The 19,942-nt window shown below is 35.9% G+C and overlaps 1 protein-coding gene across 1 annotated transcript in view; it reads left to right on the top strand.

The window, feature by feature from the left end:
- The first annotated feature begins 1,538 nt into the window (after positions 1-1,538).
- Positions 1,539-19,942, top strand: part of LOC140137911 (uncharacterized) — a 33,466-nt gene continuing 15,062 nt past the window's right edge. The window contains exons 1-2 of the mRNA XM_072159716.1: positions 1,539-2,055; positions 13,372-13,468. Of these exons, the coding sequence (XP_072015817.1) occupies positions 13,384-13,468 (85 nt within the window). The 5' untranslated portion in view covers positions 1,539-2,055; positions 13,372-13,383. The remainder of the gene's footprint in view (positions 2,056-13,371; positions 13,469-19,942) is intronic.

Below are 19,942 nucleotides of genomic sequence, written 5' to 3'. Positions count from 1 at the left end.
CTTGCACATTTCAGCAAATATGGAACGATAGACAAACTAGACATGCCTGCCAATTGCAACTACGGTTTCATACATTACAAGTATGCAGATGGTGCTCAAAAAGCATATCTAGCCGGTGAATCAACAGGAAAAAGCAAGGACAGAAAGCATAATATAGGACCTCATCATGTTATGGTTAACTTGAATCAGCAGGTATGTCCTCATTTAATTTTGTACATACCAAGTGGAGGAGTGGCAGGGGTGGTAAGTTATCCCTATCCCCCTCCTGGCATAAATACAATGACAAAAATAAATCTGCTCTTGCCTTGGTTCTTCTGGGAAAGGCGGAGCAGATGACCCATGATAAAAGACCTCCTTCTAGTCTGTTTTGATCATGGTAATAAGCCCATTTATTGGCTACACTTGCCTGTTCTGTTAATATGCCCCGACCAGCTATCTACAGCGACCCCCTTCACCATGTCTCTTGTGCCTGACTGAAACTTCATCAGTGTTATCTCTTAGATTTCAACAGTTAATGCCTAGATATGCTCCCTAAATTTTTTTACAAATGTGACCAAACTTTGCAATGTGCATCTTTCTTTGGGGGAACCTGCATGGTTTGTCATGAATCAGCAACCATGCTCACTACAGCCCCCTTTTTTTCTTCAAAGTTAGATTTGATTCAGGATCTGCACAAATTTTCACTTTGGTCGTACTTTTTATTGACTGAAATGCTTGAAAAGTATGTGTGACCAAGTGGCCCTATAATCATAATGTGTTTCATTTGCTTTTGTCTGTAGCGATACAAACAAGAGAGTGGTGGGTCAGAAGTACAACAACAGCAGGTAAGTGTGTGTCATACCTATTCTTAATTCCAACAAAAATACAGAAGCATTTTTGTCTAAAATCAAAAATACATTAAAAATACAGTAATACAAATTTACAGCACAGTCATAATCTGCTGAAGTCTCATGGATGTGGTGACAAAATTTGAAAAGCAAGTTATTATTTAGCCTATTTGTTGGGAGAATTGTTTTTAAACTAAAGTTCATTTTACCACATTTTTTGTATATTATTTATATTTTGTTAAAATCTTTGATAAATGTTAAATCTGTTATTGAAAAATTAAGGCCATATGGAAAACCCATATTCATCCTAATACATTCCTTGATTATCATACTATTATTCCCACAGGTGCAGCAACCGAAAGAGAAGGATCAGTTCCGTCTCTACCTAAAAGGTGTGGCATCCTACATGGAGCCAACTTTAAGAAAGTATTTCAGTCGGTATGGTCAAGTTGTGCAAGTGAAGAAAGCTACCAATAAAGAAGGCAAATCACTGGATAATGGTTACATCCAATTTGCTTCATTCAGTCAAGCTGAGGCAGCTTTCACAAGTGGACAAGCCCACGGAGAAGCAAACTCAAGATTCCATAAGATTGGGGGTGGACCTGTGTATGTACAGCTGAGCCAACCAAAAGAGAAAACTCCGGACACAGCTGGAGAATCCCGTCTCTACCTAAAAGGTGTCGATCCTTCATGGAGCCAACTTTAAAGAAGTATTTTAGTCAGTATGGTCAAGTCGTGCAAGTGGAAAAAGATACCAAAGAAGGCAAATCACTGGCTACTGGTTATGTCCAATTTGCTTCATCCAGTGAAGCTGAAGCTGCTTTCAAAGGTGGACAAGCCAAAGGACAAGATGGCAAGCTTAGAAGTCACAAGATTGGGGTTGCAGCTGTTTATGTACAGCTACACCAACCAATAGAGATAGTTGAGAGTCCACCCATTTCTGTAGAGTCCTGTCTATACCTACAAAGTGTGGCGTCCCTTCACAGAGCCAACTTTGCAGAAGTATTTCAGTCAGTACGGGCAAGTGAAGAAAGTTACCAAGGCAGGTAAATCATTGGATTATGGTTATGTCCAATTTGCATCATCAAGTGAAGCCGAGGCAGCCTTTAAAAGTGGACAAGTCCAAGGAACAGATGGCAAACTGAGAATCCATAAGATTGGTGATGGAGTTGTGTTTGTGAAGCATAAAGATCCGACAAAAGAAGAGGAACTGAAAGCATTGAAACAGGTAATGTGCAATTGTTAACCCCATGTGTACTTCCGCCTTTCTTACAATGCCCCTGATTGGTTAATTACATGATATGATCATGTGAGTAACCAATCAAAATAGTGCTTTTAGATCTCTCAGCAATTTTAAGTTAAATCCCCTTCAGCCCTATTGATTATTTGTACCATGTCTCTAATTGGTTAATTACATGATATGTCCCTCTTTGTAACCAATCAAAATAGTTCTACTGTTTGCCTTTATTTAAACATGCAAAAGTACTCTATTTTTATAGTAACATGCATTTTATGTTAACATACATATTTATACAAGTTTATCAGAAGAAAATATTGATATGCACAGATTGTTTGTATTGACGTACATCAGTGTTGTAATGAGGTTAATGACTTTGCATCAGTTATCGGTTTAAACTCTATCAATATGAGGTTAATGACTTTGCATCAGTTATTGTGAGGGTATTCAAGTTCAGATTGTGTTTTACTGACATTATTGTTATAATTGACAATAATTTTACAGGTATTCAGATTGAGATTATTTGTATTGACATAACATTATTATAATGAGGTTAATGACTTTGCATCAGTTATTGTGAGGGTATTCAGGGTCAGATTGTGTTTTATTGACATACAACATTGTTATAATTGACAATAATTTTACAGGTATTCAGATTGAGATTATTTGTATTGACATAACATTATTATAATGAGGTTAATGACTTTGCATCAGTTATTGTGAGGGTATTCAGGGTCAGATTGTGTTTTATTGACATACAACATTGTTATAAATGACAATAATTTTACAGGTATTTAGGTTGAGATTATTTGTATTGACATATCATTATTATAATGAGGTTAATGACTTTGCATCAGTTATTTTGAGGGTATTTAGATGTGACAGATTGAGATAGTTTGTATTAGCATACTTTCTCATATCTGAATCACAAGGTATTATATAGTGTATGGTACAATAATGAATACATTGACAGCTCAGTAATATCTTCATTAGCTGCTACATGTATGATTGCACCTTGATAGCCCAGGGCTTAGTGATACCTCACTCCTCACAGCAACATGCTATGTGTGGGGGTGTGTGGTGGGGGAGGGGGTTGGTACTCCTCCCATATAGCAAGTCTATTTACCTTTCCAGCATATGCCAGTACACATTGGTTGGTGAAATGCAATTAAGGTAGTGTTTGCCTAGGTTCACAATATAATAGCACCTCAAGGGCTCAAACACAACCTAGCACTCATTTTTGAGGCTAGAATTGATGCATTTGACATGTGATCCCCAATAAAAAAAAATCTAATGATCAGGTGTCAGCATGTCTCACATTGTAGTCACATAAGATTATAAGATCAGGAAACTCCTAGCTCACCCCTGTGATCAGGAAGAGGCAGCTTCAGTGGTATGGAAGGTGCAGACCAGGCAGACCCAGAACATCTTTCAAAAGGACCTTGCAAGATTTGGGATGGACAGGAACTGTACTCATAGCTCAAACCTTACAGCTTCGAGGAGATACCATTCATTTCAGGTGTCACATGCAGAAATGTGTGATGCTGTCTTGTAGGTAGGTATTGATGTATAAATAAGGGGATAGGGTGGACTTATAAATTGGTAAAAGCTATTTTGTTGGTTCTACCTTGTAGTGCTAAAAAAGATGAAGGTGATATAGAAGAGTGAGTAAAAATAGGAGAGTATCAGACATGGGCTGGATAATTATGGAGATGGGGGCAAACCAAGACTAAACAACATTTTTTTTAGATATGACCGGAGTGGGATAAATTGGAGGACATAAAAAAATTCAAAAGGAGACTAGCACGGGAGGGGGGGGAAAAACAATGATAGTGCAACTGGTTAAGTTTGGTCATGTAAATTGACACCTATATATGCCTGTTATGTGAGATATAAAATGGAAATTTAAATAAAAGTCAGGAATTAAAAAGTGCACAGAAGCCTAATTTCAAGTTGCAGAGGAACTGAATGAATTTGTATTTCTTAGAATATCATGTTGGGACTAATTTTGTGTTTGATTATTATGGGGTATTATTAAGTAACTTTAATTTGAAATTCTTTTATGGTATCAGCATAATATCTGATATTATGTTCTGTTTCTAATCATGTTTATATATCAAATTATTGTTATTATTGCTGAAGCAATACAAGAAAAGTGTTAAAGATGATAAGTGTGCTTAAATTTGTGAAAGAACTAATTAATAATCAGTCTTTTTTGTAACTTGAAAGGTTTGGGCTAGAATAAAATTTATAGGCAAAATAGTTATCATATTATGGGCTTTTATTGCTCAAGCAAATGTTGCAATATAAAATATTCATGGAAGCATTAGACTTTTATACAGTGAACATAAGTTTCAGGGTAGCTAATGTGGTAAAGCTATTTTTGGATGCTAGTACTTTTGAAAAATTGTTAAGTGGCCTCGATATTTTTGTTTTCTTTTGCAGTTAAGATCTCTATCAATTACAACACCAGTGATTTTGGTATTATCTTTAGGATATGCTACTCGTCTTTGTTATTAATTATTGTGTTTCTTTTTATCAGTGGAGTGAATATATTTTTGCTGACATCAAGGAGTGTGTTTGTACCATTTTATGATGCACTTGATCACAGTGCTGATGAGAGTGCCTACATGGGGGTAAGAGATGGAAAGATATTGGGTTGGGGTCATCAAATAGACAAGGGAAATGTTTTATGAGATGAGAGAGAAGATGCCATAAACATTGAGAAAAAACAAAGGCCCAAGGATAGAGCATTGAGGAACACCACAAAGAAATAGGAGATGGTGAAGTGAATGGGAGTTAACAGAATGAAACCGTTGGGTATAATAGAGACAGCCAAGTGATGAGTTAGGACAGTTCAACAGATACCCTAGTGATAAATTTAGATGCCGATATTATTGTCTATGGTGTTTAATGCCATATAGATTATTATTTTTGAGCAGCCTGGTTATCTCATGTGTAACGGTACAAGCTCTAGTCCCCACTGTCATATTTTTTATATTTTTGTTCTTGTGGTAAAATTGAACTGGCTTGATAATGATTATAGGCCTAGAGGGTATTCAAGACTATGACATTCATGACAGACTCATCCTTGTTTAAATAAAATTCTGTCCTCCATAAGGGGCAATTAGCAAAATAATGCAATAAAACAGGTGATAGGTGTGAATGGTTATGGAATCGATCTAGAGACCTGTCCCTCTGTCATCTTAAGTTATCTTAGAACTGTCCTCCAACATGGCTGCCATTTCAATTGTTATACCGTTTCGATTGGTGTATTGCATACACTTGATTGGTCTGCACAATAACTTGATTGGTCTGCTTATAACATATCGTACTGTGCAACAAATTAGTTAATTGCTATTTGGTTAACAAAGACGCGTTATCAAGTGTATCAAGAAGTCACTTTTCCCCTCTTGTAGCAGCGGGATGATCATCTTGTAAGGGGACTACTTATAAAATGTTTGGAGTCCATTATACTCTTTTTATTCCATAGCGACAGCACGTTTAAAATTATTTTATTCATATTTAAGCATTTATCGAATAATTGTGCAAATTGTTATATGACGAATACACAGCATCAGTGCTGCTACTACGGAGTAACTGCATTAGAATCTGTAAGCTATAGACCACTTGCCATGTGACGTCATTGCCCAGCACTATGCGCGCGCATTATGGCAATTTCCATTGTTCTTTGCCCTGCAGTGTGCGTACGCATCGTAGTTTGCTAAGGGCATGTGCATTTTAAATCGCCCGCCACATTTCATATAGTACAGGAAAGCCATTGAACAGTGTAGCGGCTCGTTCGACCATATCGACTAGTGGTACTCCCCTCAACAAAGCTCCGGCGGACAAGGTGAGTTAATTTTATCTGTCTTAATATAGGACCAACTTTTAACTGTCTAAATGTTTTGGATTTCCAACGATGAAGTATATTTGTGTCTTTAGAACCGACTTGACTGAAAATCTGTTTAAGTAACAGAATCTAACATTTTGGGGTTCCAACAAAGAAAAGGGGACCCCTGTTAAGCATATTTTGATATTAGTTTTAACATTGAGTAATGAATTTTTACATTAAATTCTAATTTGGTATGATATAGGCCTAGCTACTTTATTGAAGAGACAAGTATTTATTTTATAAACTTCTTAAGTTTGTGTAATGTATAAATTTTACTTTTCAAGATAGTTTTTTTGTATGATTTCTTCAGTAATCCACAGTTTTTAATGTAGAATGATGACATTTTCACCTGTTCTTTGGGAAGATGTTTGACATACTTAGGCATATTGTTTGTTTGTTTGTTTGTTTTTTTGTTTGTTTACTTAGGTTAGTCTGTAAGGGACACATGTTTGGGTCCATGGACAATCCGTAGTCTAGATCTATACAAAATGCATAAGCCAGGCTAGCTATAGCCTAAAAATGCATGCTGACCCATGTAGATAAAACGAGAAAAAAAATAGCAAGAAATAGAAAGAATAAGGTAAGACAATAAATGCCTCAAAGTAAAGGCAATAGAGGCCCTGCATGCTTTTATCGATTGGCTCCAAACAAAGGATTTGAATATGTGTCCTTCACCGTAATCATGGTGCAGTACAATCCATTCAATCAAATGTTGTCATCAACATATTTTATTGTAGTGCATTTGTTATGTGTGTGAGACGAACTGCCTTGGTAGATTGCAATCATGCTTTTGTTGAATGCATTTGAGTAGTCCGCCATATTTACAGTATGATGCGTCATATGCACAACCTCTATAGTAGATACAAGGACCATGCACTAATTTTAAGTACCTGCCTCCTGTCATTTAAATGAATAGGCCTGATTAAACCTGATTTATACACCCCAGGTTACAGGTGGTTGGGTGGCTAGCTAATTAAGACACTAGATGATGGCACAGGCACAGTGCATTTCAGTCATCAATGGTAATGCTGGCATTTGACTTTGATAACTAAGTTCATTTTTTTCTGAGTTCACAGAACTTTCTCAGGCACTATTTGTTTAGTATCTGTCTCAGGCATTAAAATGTGTCTATAGGGCACACCTGGAAAGGCAGGTTACAAGTGGGTGGGTACCTAGTGAAATTTCTGGGTTGACTTAATATGGTTCTAAAAATGACGAGGCAAATCCACATTTTGCTTCGAGTTTGATAATCTGTCCAGTCATCCTTCGAGCAGGAAGCGGTGATACCGCATCACTGTCTTTGAGTTTCAACAAAGCATCATGGAACAATTGGAAATTCAGCCATTTGGTGGTTGAGCAGCAAGGCAGTTGAGATCCAGTATATATGCAAGTTAAGTATAAGTTGAATTGATCAATTGTTGTTATCAATGACAGCTGCAAGTTTTTTAGGAACTATGATAAGCTTTGGGATGACGATCTGAGTCGAAAAGAGAAGAAAGCGAAAAAAAAAACACTTGTTATAATGAGATAAGTATAATATAATAAAAATTAATAAGTTTATGGCAAAACTAAATAATTTTGGGGGTGATTGACATGATTCTTGTTTGTTTGCTTTGTTTTAGGGTTGTTTTTTTTGGGGGGGGGGGTAGTTTTTTGGGGGTGGTTGGCTCACAGGTTATTCTTCATAAAACAGCACTACACATTTATTTTTCATTGGAAAGGAAGAACAAATGTAACGAGCAAGGGAATATGGAGCAGAGGAAAACACTGCTAATAGATTACTAAATCAGATAGTCTCCCAACAATATCAGTTTTCAAGACTTCTTTTAAAACACATTTGTATCCTGTAGCACTTTCTTTGTTTTTATGCATGCCATATTTTCTCATTTTATTAGCTACATGTATGATTGTGTAAACTGTTCACATGTCCAAAGCATCCCAACAGTGACAGTGACAAGAATATATATAGGCCTATTGTATAATAGTAAAGTTTAAATGGTTTATATAAGATAGAAGGGCTTGAGTCCGGTATGATATGAACCTCCTGTGGGCACCAATGGTAGTAACAAAATACCTTAGACACTCGGTGTGAAGTTATAGTTGCTATTTTTCAGCATAATCCATTCCGCAGCTTCAGCAATACTGCATTTGCAGATGATAATAAATAAATTGATAATATTTAAGTAAAAATAATTATGGTGTGTTCACGCCTGTTTTTTTTCTCAATAATGATAATAATCCTAATTATGATAATAACAATAATGAATACTACATAGAATAAACAGGGTACATGTACATACAATGGAATGATGACAGTAGGGTATGAGCCATTTGCACACAGGAGGCACTTGAAGGGTAAAAACCTCTAGAGGGTCAGTCGATGGTTTGGGCTGTGTGGACACACTAAGCATTTTAATACTCCCAAGTTTTGACCCAGCTCAAACCCCATAAGTATTTAGTGTGTTAAACTGAAGCTTCAAGGGAAGTCAGAGCAACAAATACCAACTTAGAGGTTTGGGTTCTGAGACTAGTTTACTTGTTTTGGGTTTCATTTAGAGTTTACTCTGCTACTGTATGTAGTGTTCGGACAATAACTGGTTTTCAGTATGTCTGCACTCCAAGCAGTGACTTGCGGGTTGGTTCAACAGGGGTCAAAGCTGGCAAATCCTCTGTGACCACAACTTGGAGTATCTAAAAATCTCTACTATATGTTTGGAGCATGTGGAGGTTCAGACCCTTGGCGGTTCATTTTTATCTGATGGTAATAAAGATGGCATCCAAGGTGGTTGGTAATCGGAATATTATAGGTATTAATATGATATCAATAATTACATTCTTATGCATTGTCTAACAGTGCATAAACACTGTTAATACCCTGGTGCTTTAGCATGATGGGTTTTGGTTTTTTTAAACAAAACAAAAAATTGTAGGATATGTTAACTAGATTGCATATATGTCATTATGTGGGTGATTATGGTTATAAAACAATTGGCCGAGAAGTAAAAGTTTACTTGCCCAGCAATGACTATTGCAGTGGCGTAGATTTCTTTTTGACATTGAGGGTGGATGGGTTGGAATTTCTTAAAATATAGTGAATCCGGCACTTTTTGGTGACGGACTAAGTGTATGGTACAAATGGTATATAAAGTGTTGCCATTTTGAAGCTAAACTGATGAAATATTGTGCAAAAGTCGAATAAATTTGTGAGTAGCACAAAAACATTTGGGCTTTGAGGGCTAAAATGGCCAAATATGAGGTTAATTTGGTCAGAAACCCACATACAGGCATCAACATTAGGGGGGATGATTGTATGGACCATCCCCCATGGCAAAATATTGGGGGAATTTATCCCCCCATCCCCCCGATCTACGCCAATGGGCTATTGGTTGCAGTTTAAAGTCCTGGCCAAGGCCGCATCATTTCACATTTTAGGTTGGATAGACTCAACAGGGACCCAGCTATGGCTGCCATTGAGGTGTAGGAATTTGTGAAATTGGATTTGTCTACAGTGAGGGCATGTAGTGAGGCATGTAAAAATATGGGTAGCCATTTTGGTGTGAAAACAATGAAAACCTATTTCTGAATAGCTTGTTGGGAATTGAATCATTTAACCACAAAGCTGCAAAAGAAAATCAAAGCGTATTTGCTCCTTTGGTTATTATCTTACTATAAATAGCGGAATGTTGTGACTGACTGTGTGTGTGTGGGTGAGTTTCTATCCAAATGTCGCCAAATTCATACGTCGATAATGCGAAAAGTTTGTTGAAAACGGTCAAGAATTGGCCTCAAAATGGTTTATGGTATATGGGATGGGAAAACGGGATTAGGCTAACGAAGACTATATCTCGTAAGGATACGGGAGGAAGGAAGGAAGCAAAAATAAGAAAGATAGAAAGAAAATAAGAACAGAATTAAATAAATATGATGCAAGTGGGAAATCACAAGCTTAAGCAGTAAATATTAAAAAAATGGGAACAAAATATTTAGAAAAAGAAAAGGAACAAAGAAGCTAAAAAGGAAATGTAAGAAAGTGCAGATTAAAAAAAAATAAAAAAATAGGAACAGGGTTAAATAAATAAATAAATAACATGGAAACCGAAAATTGCAAGCTAAGCAGCAAATATTTAAGGCAGCTGTGTACTCTTGATATTGTTTCTTTGCAAAATTGAGTTTTTTTGATATGTTTGTACTTTGTTATGTTTTTTTATAAATACAAGGAATGAAAATCCAGATTTGTAAACTCCAACTGCAATATTTTAAGGATTTTATTTCACTATTCCACTCGTGTTTGAAATTGAAAAGGAAAGAAAATCTTTGTTGTACCAGCAGGGTACACAGCGCGCAACAACGCATCGCGTTCTATATCGCGCAATTTGTTAACGCACAAATCACGCTTACGCATACTGCCGACGCTTATCTGCATCTTGTGGCGCATCTTATGGAAACACCACGGAAGCACAAAAACCTAGTAGTCAAAGGGCTCCGTTAACTGATAAAATGTGGGGTTTTTCAAGTTCTTTCCCCCGATTTAAATATCAAGTTATGAATGGATTTCGCTCAAACTTCTCAAGGGGCCGTGGATTTACCCGATGTTTAGGTAATGTAAGGTAGAAAAATAAAAACTGCCGCATTCTCCTGCGAGATTCGATGCAAGTGCAAAATGTGACCACTTTAAACTTCAACGGCTATTATTTCAATGTTCATTTTCTCGGTAAAATGACGATTTAGGTACACGATAACTCAATAAATACAGCATCTATAGGTAAGCAAATATGATCAACGGTTTTCTCATTTTTTTACATTTTGGTCTATTTCCGATTTTAGGCATCATTTTGTGCATATAGGCGTTTGTGAATTTTAAATAAGTTCATTTTGATGCCTTATATTGTCAATATCTCAAAAAATAAGGCCAATATCAAAAAATATAAAAAAACGTTTTTGGAATGGAGCCTCAAGATTGAGTTAAAAACAAAATAAAATATTTTGGAAAGAGTGTTTTTTTGTTATGATGTACCTAACAAATATTGCCAAAAACTAACTTTTTTGTGATTTTCTTCATAATTGTTGTTTTTACCCCAAATCTGTATTTATATTAAAATTTATTGATGTCTTGCCTTCATAAAAATGTATAGTTTTATATGTCTTGCGCGAATAATTACAAAGTTATTGCACTTTTACTACATGCATGTCTGAGAGTACACAGCCTCCTTAAAAAAGTGGGGAGACAAAATATGCCCATGTAGAAGAAACTGAAAAGAAAGAAAGAAGCTAAAAAGGAAATGCAAGAAGGGACAGGTCTAGAAAAATAAAATTTGCTTTTTCAATGAGTCTACCTGTTCATTAATTTGAGTGAACATTTACTCATCTAGCTGGGACCCGTTCGAAGTTGTCCCGCTAGTACATATATTATTTGTTATTATTATCGCTTTCTTTCATTGGTTAATAGTCATAGGCAAGTTGTTGTAGGCTGGAGTAGGCGGGTAGATAATAAAACTTCTGGCATACTCCTGCATAGAGAGTTATATGTACAAGAAAGTTAGGATTAATACTAATTTACTATTATTGCTTTCTACTAGAGTGTCTGCCATTTGGTAATGATAGATTCAGGTTTCCTTTATCAAGTTATCAATGCAGACCCATAAGAAATGGACAGTTCCCATAACAGGAATATGAGAAAATTAAGCCTATATGGGTGTAGCAGAGATGTCAACCCTCCTATTTTAGAGGGTGGCTCCCTATTTTTGGAAACATTATGGTCCATTTTGACACCCAAATTTGGCAACCTTGCTATTTCTGAAAAGTTATGTGCCGTTAAAGTTGCATGTCATTTTGAAATCCTCCCTATTTTTGCTGAACCATGAAATGGTATCAGCCTATAAGAGTGAATGTTACTTACTAGCTTACTAGCTTACTTAATGACTAACCATTTGGTCTGAAATGGACATATCTCTAAATGCCACGAAGGTATGACCCAATGAGTGGTGTCATATGAAAGAGGAAAACATAAAGAATATAATAAAAATATTTCCAAACGTCGGATGTCATCCAGGGGTCACAGGGGTCAAAAAAGGTCATTTTAACTGAAAATGCTCCGATTGAGCTTAAATTTAAATGCAATGATCCTTGTGACATTCTAAACATGTTTAAAACATTAAAAAATTTATTTAAGGTCATTAAGTGGTCATAAAGGGGTCAAAGGTCAAGGTTCTCAAAATGCTCCAATTGAGCTGAAATTTAAATGCAATGATCCTTATGACATTCTAAACATTTAAAAAATATTTTAAGATTCATTTAAGGTCATAAAGGGGTCAAAGGTCAAGTTTTCCAAAATGCTCCGATTGAGCTGAAATTTAAACGCAATGATCCTCATTCTAAACATTTAAAAAATATTTTAAGATTCATTTAAGGTCATTAAGGGGTCATAAAGGGGTCAAAGGTCAAGTTTTCAAAATGCTTCAGTTGAGCTGAAATTTAAATGGAATGATCCTTATGACATTCTTAACATGTTTTAAATATTTAAAAATTCATTTAAGGTCATTAAGGGGGTCATACAGAGGTCAAAAGTCTAGTTTTCAAAATGCCAGCTACGCACGATCAAGGTATATTAAAACGGCAATTAATGAAACAGTCTTATTAAAATTAAAACTATCCTGCACAGTATTGCTGCTTGATCAGAGATTATGTCCATTACAGACTCCGGGTGACAGTGGTATAGGCCTACCACAATATACTGCCGAGCCCACTTGGTTCAGCTATGGTGCGGTTATCGCTCTAGTTTGTTTGAATCCTCCCTATTTTCTGGATGTTAATGTTGGCATCTCTGGTGTAGTGTATTCCAGAGGGTACATGGACCAGCAACCATGCTCCCTTACAAGGGAACCCAAGCTGGGCAAAAGTGGTGAGAGTGCTATGACTATATCACCAACCTGTATACTACATCGGCCCATACAAGACCCGAACTGTATAATAACACCTGAGTATCACAAGCCTGTGACCATGCATGACTATGATTAAGAATTAGGCCCTATAGGTTCCATTTAAGGCCACAAAAATAGTTGTGTTGCCCCCAGCGACCGACCCTAAATCCTGAAAATTCAATGAAGATTTTTACAGATATGTTCAAAAAATCAATGTTTTTCACTAGTCTTAAATTGATTATCTAACAAGTATCCAGCATGTCCCTAATGGAAGAAGCATTATTTATTATTTAGTGGGGATTTGTAAAAACTGAAGGTTTAAAAAACAAAAAGATAATCTACCTACCAACCCAACTTTTCCATTTTTCCCACTTGAGGGCAACATAACAAATTCTTTTTGGGCCTAATTATAGAGATCTCTATAAGCAATTAGCCTGCTGTGATTTGGCCCCATACACTAACCATTGGTTCTGTCTTTATCATTATTTCTTCCAGGAGGATGTGACAATGCCTTCAGAATTACCTGATGTGACCATGCCTTCAGAATTACCTGAGAACAATGGGATGAAGCAAGAAGAGACAAGTGAGACAGGTGAGTTGTTACCTTAGATGGCATCCTATTCTCAATCAGGCCATTGTTGACTAGCTTTGAACCCCAGACTTTAAACCCTCTATTGAACCCTCTATGAGGGGTACATGTAGGTGGGGCATTATCACCCTGCATGTGATGGTTTGTATTGTTAGTTTAGGATGTCATACTATTTGTGTAAAGCTTGAGCCAGATCATATGTGACCCGTTCCGACAAAACCAAGAACAAGTCGCATTTTTGACATTTCATGATTTGAATAAAAATATAAGCATGGGACAATAAGCTTTAAAATGATACCACAATTGTACAAATAGCATCAATACTTTTCAAGATAATGGATAATTTTGTAAATGATACCTTGATATTTTTCATAAATTGATATTCCGAGTAATATGCTAATTAGGTCTCTGATTTACACAGGATTGAATAGGGATTTTCATAGTTCAATTAAATAAACCTCTTTTCAATAAGACTCTCAAGGATTAGAAAGTCCACTTAGTCTCACGGTCAAATACCATGAAATTAAGAATATCAAAATTTGATTATTTTTATGGGAATGTCGTCTTTAAAGGCCTATAACTCAAAAACATGCCTGGCAACTTCTTCCGGGTATGCTGGTCACATAATTATATGGATCTTGCAATCCTTTTCTTTTGGGAATCATTGTTTTTAGAGTATCAACAAGATGAGCTCTACATCTTGAAAGCACATCTCAAACCTCATCAAAATAGATGGTTGTCAAAATAATAAATAGTGAATATTCTCAGTTTTCAGTTGAAATCAACAATTTTTGTTCTCTTTATTTTTTTTCCTTCAAATTAAATTGAGTACTGGAACTTACTTTAATTACAACTTGCTACGATCTGTGTAATACTATTTGACTTCATTAGGCAACTGACCTAATGAGCTGATCACATGATACTTTACAGCTACATGATTTTGTTGATGATGGCCCATGCAGTCTCACATCAGAATATAAATTTTTGATGTGCAACAGTAAGAAAATACTTTTGACCCCACATGGAGTGACTTCATAATAATGCATTGTCAGGTCATTCCTGTATGGTTGTATGCCGGCGTCGCGGCTTCACCCAATGAGAGCTGCCCTCTCTTCAGCGCTAGGTCACATCAAATGCGATTTTGATTTCATTGCGTTTGTTTGTTATCAATCGGGATAGATGGAAAATTTTCATTTCTCAAAAATATTATTCAGCCAGTGAGCTTACAACTTAAAAGCTCACATCTATACTTAGTATACTAAAAAGAAGCATCATTATCATAATGGGTATGAATTGATAGAAGTCTACAAACAGAAGGTCAAGTAAAACCCAGTCAAATTTACAAAGAATTAACCATGCAGTAGCGATGTGAGATAAACAAGGTCTCAGGCAAACGCAATTCAACAGCCACTGTCCGATCATCAAGCCATAGTTGATCAACAACGCCAATCCATACCTGTAATAGTAGTGGAAGAGGAAGTATAGCGTAAAGTAGAGCAAAGCCGGAACAACCCAGCGCCAGTCATCCCAGTTAGAGCATTATTATGTTTTGATGGATCCAAGTGTGTGCAAATATTGGATCCAACACATAATAATGATAAAATTGGATGCTTTACGCCCAATATTTATTGGTCTCGCTATGATTTTGAAAATATTGGACTCGACTGCATCTCGTCCAATATTTTAAAACTCATAGCTCGACCAATAAAAATGTGCTCAACCAATCCAATTTTATATCAAACTAGTAAAGGCACAACAAGGTCAAGGACCTCAGCTATACTGCTGCCTTCATTCGTCAACCTTCTGGATTGATGACTGAGAAAACTATGTGGAAAAAAAGAATCTGGTTGCACATGAATATTAAGCAGGTTACAAACTTTCACTGAGACTGGGCAGTTGTGTCCAAGACCGAGTTTGTTGTTTTTAGAACTTGTCACAACGGTGCAGTACACATGGTGCGGTACACGGGTGCCGCTAGTCAGTCGTACTATGGCGCATTAACCAAAGTCGCAAGAGAATATTTTCATGAGTCTGCTATAAGATAATCAGTCATCACTACAAAGAATAACACAGTACATGAGCAGTGTAGACGACTGATTGGAATTAGTCTAGACCTCGGCCAATGTCAAAAGCAAACAGGCTATTAGCAGGTAATTTCATTATAAAGGCAAGGTAATCACCTTACTTCAATGTGCCAATACAGGCTTATAGTGGTGTAGAAAATGTAATCGGTAAAAATTATGTGAAGGTCAATAATCTGGTTCCGAAGACATCGGTCCCTAGTAATATTCCTTTGTCAAAATCACAGTCATTTATAAATGTGTCAATGCTTTGTTAATAATTCATTGGCATCAAATATTTCTCTGTCTCGGCCTATCGTAAGTGTACCAATGCAGACTGGGTTGGGTATTAACACATGAGCCCGAGTCGATTTACTATTCACTATCTTTAATAAATTTACCAGTACGCTCTAATTTCATAAATAATTCGTCAGCCGCCATGGCGGACAATATTTACCAACAGCATAAGATTAATGGGTGGCAGGATCCATCAGATAATTTTTTTATTAAAAAATTTAAAGAAAGTTGTAGAAGAGAAATCCATGAGTGGAAGCTAGGCTTCCAATCAGTCCAGTTATTCTTCAAGGTATTTTAGACAAATTATCATCCATGTGCAAATCTGTATGAGTTTGAAATGTTTAAGGTTATATGATGTATTGTTGGTCGAAGCAGCAGAAAAAAAGTAGTTCACAGCATCTTGCGAATGATAGTGAGCTTTAGCAAAAATTGCATTGCTCAATTCCTATCGAGCGTGTAGAAGAATTCAAATATCATATACTTTTGTAGGTCCTGTGGTTCTTGAGTTATGTTGTAAAGAGGGCTGAAACAACAACACTTTTGTAAAACGTACAAAACTCATTAATAACAATAAATTAAGCAAGCAAGTTTTCAAAGTATATGATTTGTAGAATGAACTTTTGCAAAACAGCAAAGTGTTATTTTTCAATAATATATTGATTCAGATTATGAAAATCACTTTTTTTTTTACTGCTTCGACCAACAATACCTCGTTTACCCTTAAACATTTAGACACCACCCCTCTTGTCACATGGTTATGGGTTTTATGAACATAATTAAAAATATTGCACAGGTTGGAAGGAAGACTGCATGTAAGACTTTTAAAAACCATAACATTCAAATGAATAGAGCGGCGATTATGAAGCTTTTGCCTCCCAAGGGTGCCAAGCAAAACGTCGGTAGGATACCTACGAGGAAGATCGAGGATTATCTTACCAGCTGCATTTTGAAGCTTGTCAAGTTTGGATAGATAAGTCTTGCATGCATTTCCCCATACAACGTCACAATAGTGGAAATAAGGGACAATAAGTGATTTAAAAAGCAAATTTAGTGTGTGTTGCTCATGACAATGAAAAAGAGCAAAGTCATTAAGTTGAATTGTTAAAAATTTAAGTTATGGACTTCAAAAATATATAACTCCATCAGGTATCCACCTGCGGTAGTATTCAGGTATATTTGCTTGTGACAATGAAATAAGTTGATTGATAGAAATTTGGCATATGAATTTAGAACATCAATAATTAATTAAGAAATTAAAGAACAAATGTGCCAAGCTGATATATCGTAAGCCAAAGTCTGATCATGTAAGCCCACTCTTAACCCTATTCTATTACCCCCACAAAAGTGGTATATTTGAGTGGTGTGGAGGTATCATATTAACTACTGCGTTGCAGTGTTATTGGTTGGGTAAAACCAATAAGTGGCATACCATTGGCAAGCTTGGACTTTAAGCTTTTAGAAAAACAAGTTTAATATTTAATTATGTAAATTTTATGCAAATTAGCTCATGAATAATTAATGAGCTCTTAGCCAAATATGTGACCCCTCGGCACAACTGAGCCCGGATGTCGCCAGTGCCACTATTGAGATATGCTCCATCGAACTTAACAATAAACAATAGGAAACAAAGGATTTATTGACTGTTTTATTGATTTTCACTACTTAAATGTCAAGTACTATAGACATGATATACATCATTTTAAAGCTAATTTCAAGCAGAATATTTTGGTTGAATATCTCAAAAATGATGATTGGCGACTTCAGGGCTCAGTTGTGCCGAGGGGTCACATATGATCAAAAAATTATTTTCATTTACAATTTTGAAGTGTATGAGTACATCAATGTGGCTTTTTTATGCAGTTTTAAATACACTGCCATGTTTCTACATATAATAAAAAGAAATCCGAGTTACTTTGGACCATATTTAAAAAGTTTATGGACATTTTTGGGCTATTTTTAGGGCAAAATTTGGCCTAAAAGTTGTCAAAATATGCAGGTTTCCAACATTTTAAACCATTTTATGATGTGTTAATGGTAGTTATATTAGGAAAAAAGGTGTTTTGTTGATAGAGAAGTGATAAATGATCAAAACTGTTCCAAAGATAAGACCTTATTTGTGTAAATAATTTTTTTACATGCATATTAAGCCATAGGGGGTAATAGAATAGGGTTAAGAGATCTTCATTGGCTACCAGTTCATGAGAGAATCAAGTTCAAGACACTCACGCTTGTGTACAAGTCCCTGACTGGGCTCTCTCCTCAGTACATTTCCAATTGTCTCACATTCAAGAGCTCCATACATGCTATGAGTACTAGGTCCAGTGAGAGTGTTAATTTTATCATTCCTCACACCAGGAAATGTGCTGGGGATAGAGCCTTTTCATTAACTACCCCCAAGGTTTTGGAATGGCTTACCATCTGCAATCAAGAATGCCATCAGCCTGGACTCAAAAATTTAAGTCATTGATCAAAACTCACTTATTTCCATAATCTTTGCTGCCATTGCTTTTTGTATTTTTGAATTTTTTGGTTTTCTTTTCTCTTGCGCCTTGAATCCCTAGGCAAAGGCGCATATAAATACTTGTTGTTATGTTATGCTATAAGGATTGTGTTGTTTCAGGTAATTACCTGCAATGGTGTCCGAAATGAAAAGACTTAGATGAAGTTAATCCACAAGTATCCACTTGTAGTGCACCTAGGTTTCATTATCATTGAGGTATAGGACTTATTATTGTTTTGGAGAAGAGCAGGTAGGGCAACTACTTGATTATATTTCTACATATTCATACTACATACTCTGAAAATTTTAGAAAATTCGCATGGGGCAGTTTTTTTAAAATCACATTTTTGTTCCTAAAATGGCGGTTATAGCCCCCTCAACAGGCACTCTCTCCATATAGGGCTACAGGTAAAGACCAGTTATAGACAAATGGCCCTAAAATAAAACGGCCTCGTTCAATTTTCCTCAAATTTTGCATATGATGTAGATTTAACATCTGGAATGTAATGTAGGTGGTGTCGTTGCTGCTCTACTAAATTCATTTTTAAAATGTCTGCCCCAGACCAAGGTGAGTGCCGTTCAAGTAGCCATTCAAGACAATGAAGGGAAAACAACAATATAGCAGTTTGCAGTCTTGTCCCAAGATTAGATATGGTCTCTCAGCGACAATTTAACTTAATTCGCTGGCATAGTGCACGTTAGAATATGAACATTGCTAGGTCAACTGGCTCATGCTTCTTTGTTACTAATAACTGATCAAAATGATCACAACACAAAGTCTATGGCATATCATAATTCGGAACAGGTGTATGAGCCCAGGCTTGAACCAGTAACCAATGGTGCACGTGCACTACGTCCAACACAATAACTGATCAACTTGGTATGGTGATAGGATATGATGGCCTGATGTGCTGTATAGTTTTGTGTTGTGTTATTTGCATATTTATGATATACAATTGGATCAATTGAGCCCATCTTTATTGGTTGAGCTGTGAGTTTTAAAATATATATTTTAAAACTCATAGCAAGACCAATAAATACTGGGCGTAAAGCATCCAATTTTACCATTATTATGTTTTGGATCCAATATTTTCACACACTTGGACTCATCAAAGCATAATAATGAATATTAATGGGCTGATTTGCTTATTTTGGCTACATTTTCATTAATATACTCTGCAGCTTAATCCCAAAGACCGATCAACTTCATTATTATGTTTTCAGGGTTATTAGGAGTTAAGAAAACCTAATAATGATAATATTGGATGGCTTATTTCGCATGATACCATAACATATCGGATTCGTCATACAAAAACAAAATATTTTTATGACTCATCCGATATGTTATGGTATCATGCTCAGCCATCAATATTATATCATTATTATGTTTTGATGAATCCAAGTGTGTGAAAATATTGGATCCAACACATAATAATGATACAATTGGATGCTTTACGCCCAATATTTATTGGTCTCGCTATGAGTTTTAAAATATTGGACTCGACTACGTCTTTATATCAAACTTGGTATGAGGATTGGATATGGTGGCCTGATGTATACATAGTTTTATATCATGTTATTTGCATATTTATGAACATTGAGCTTATTTGTATATTTTGC

This window comes from Amphiura filiformis, chromosome 17, assembly GCF_039555335.1.
Source record: "Amphiura filiformis chromosome 17, Afil_fr2py, whole genome shotgun sequence".
Lineage (NCBI taxonomy): Eukaryota > Metazoa > Echinodermata > Ophiuroidea > Amphilepidida > Amphiuridae > Amphiura > Amphiura filiformis.
Note: the sequence above shows the minus strand (reverse complement) of the source record. Positions and strands in the feature narration are given on the sequence as shown.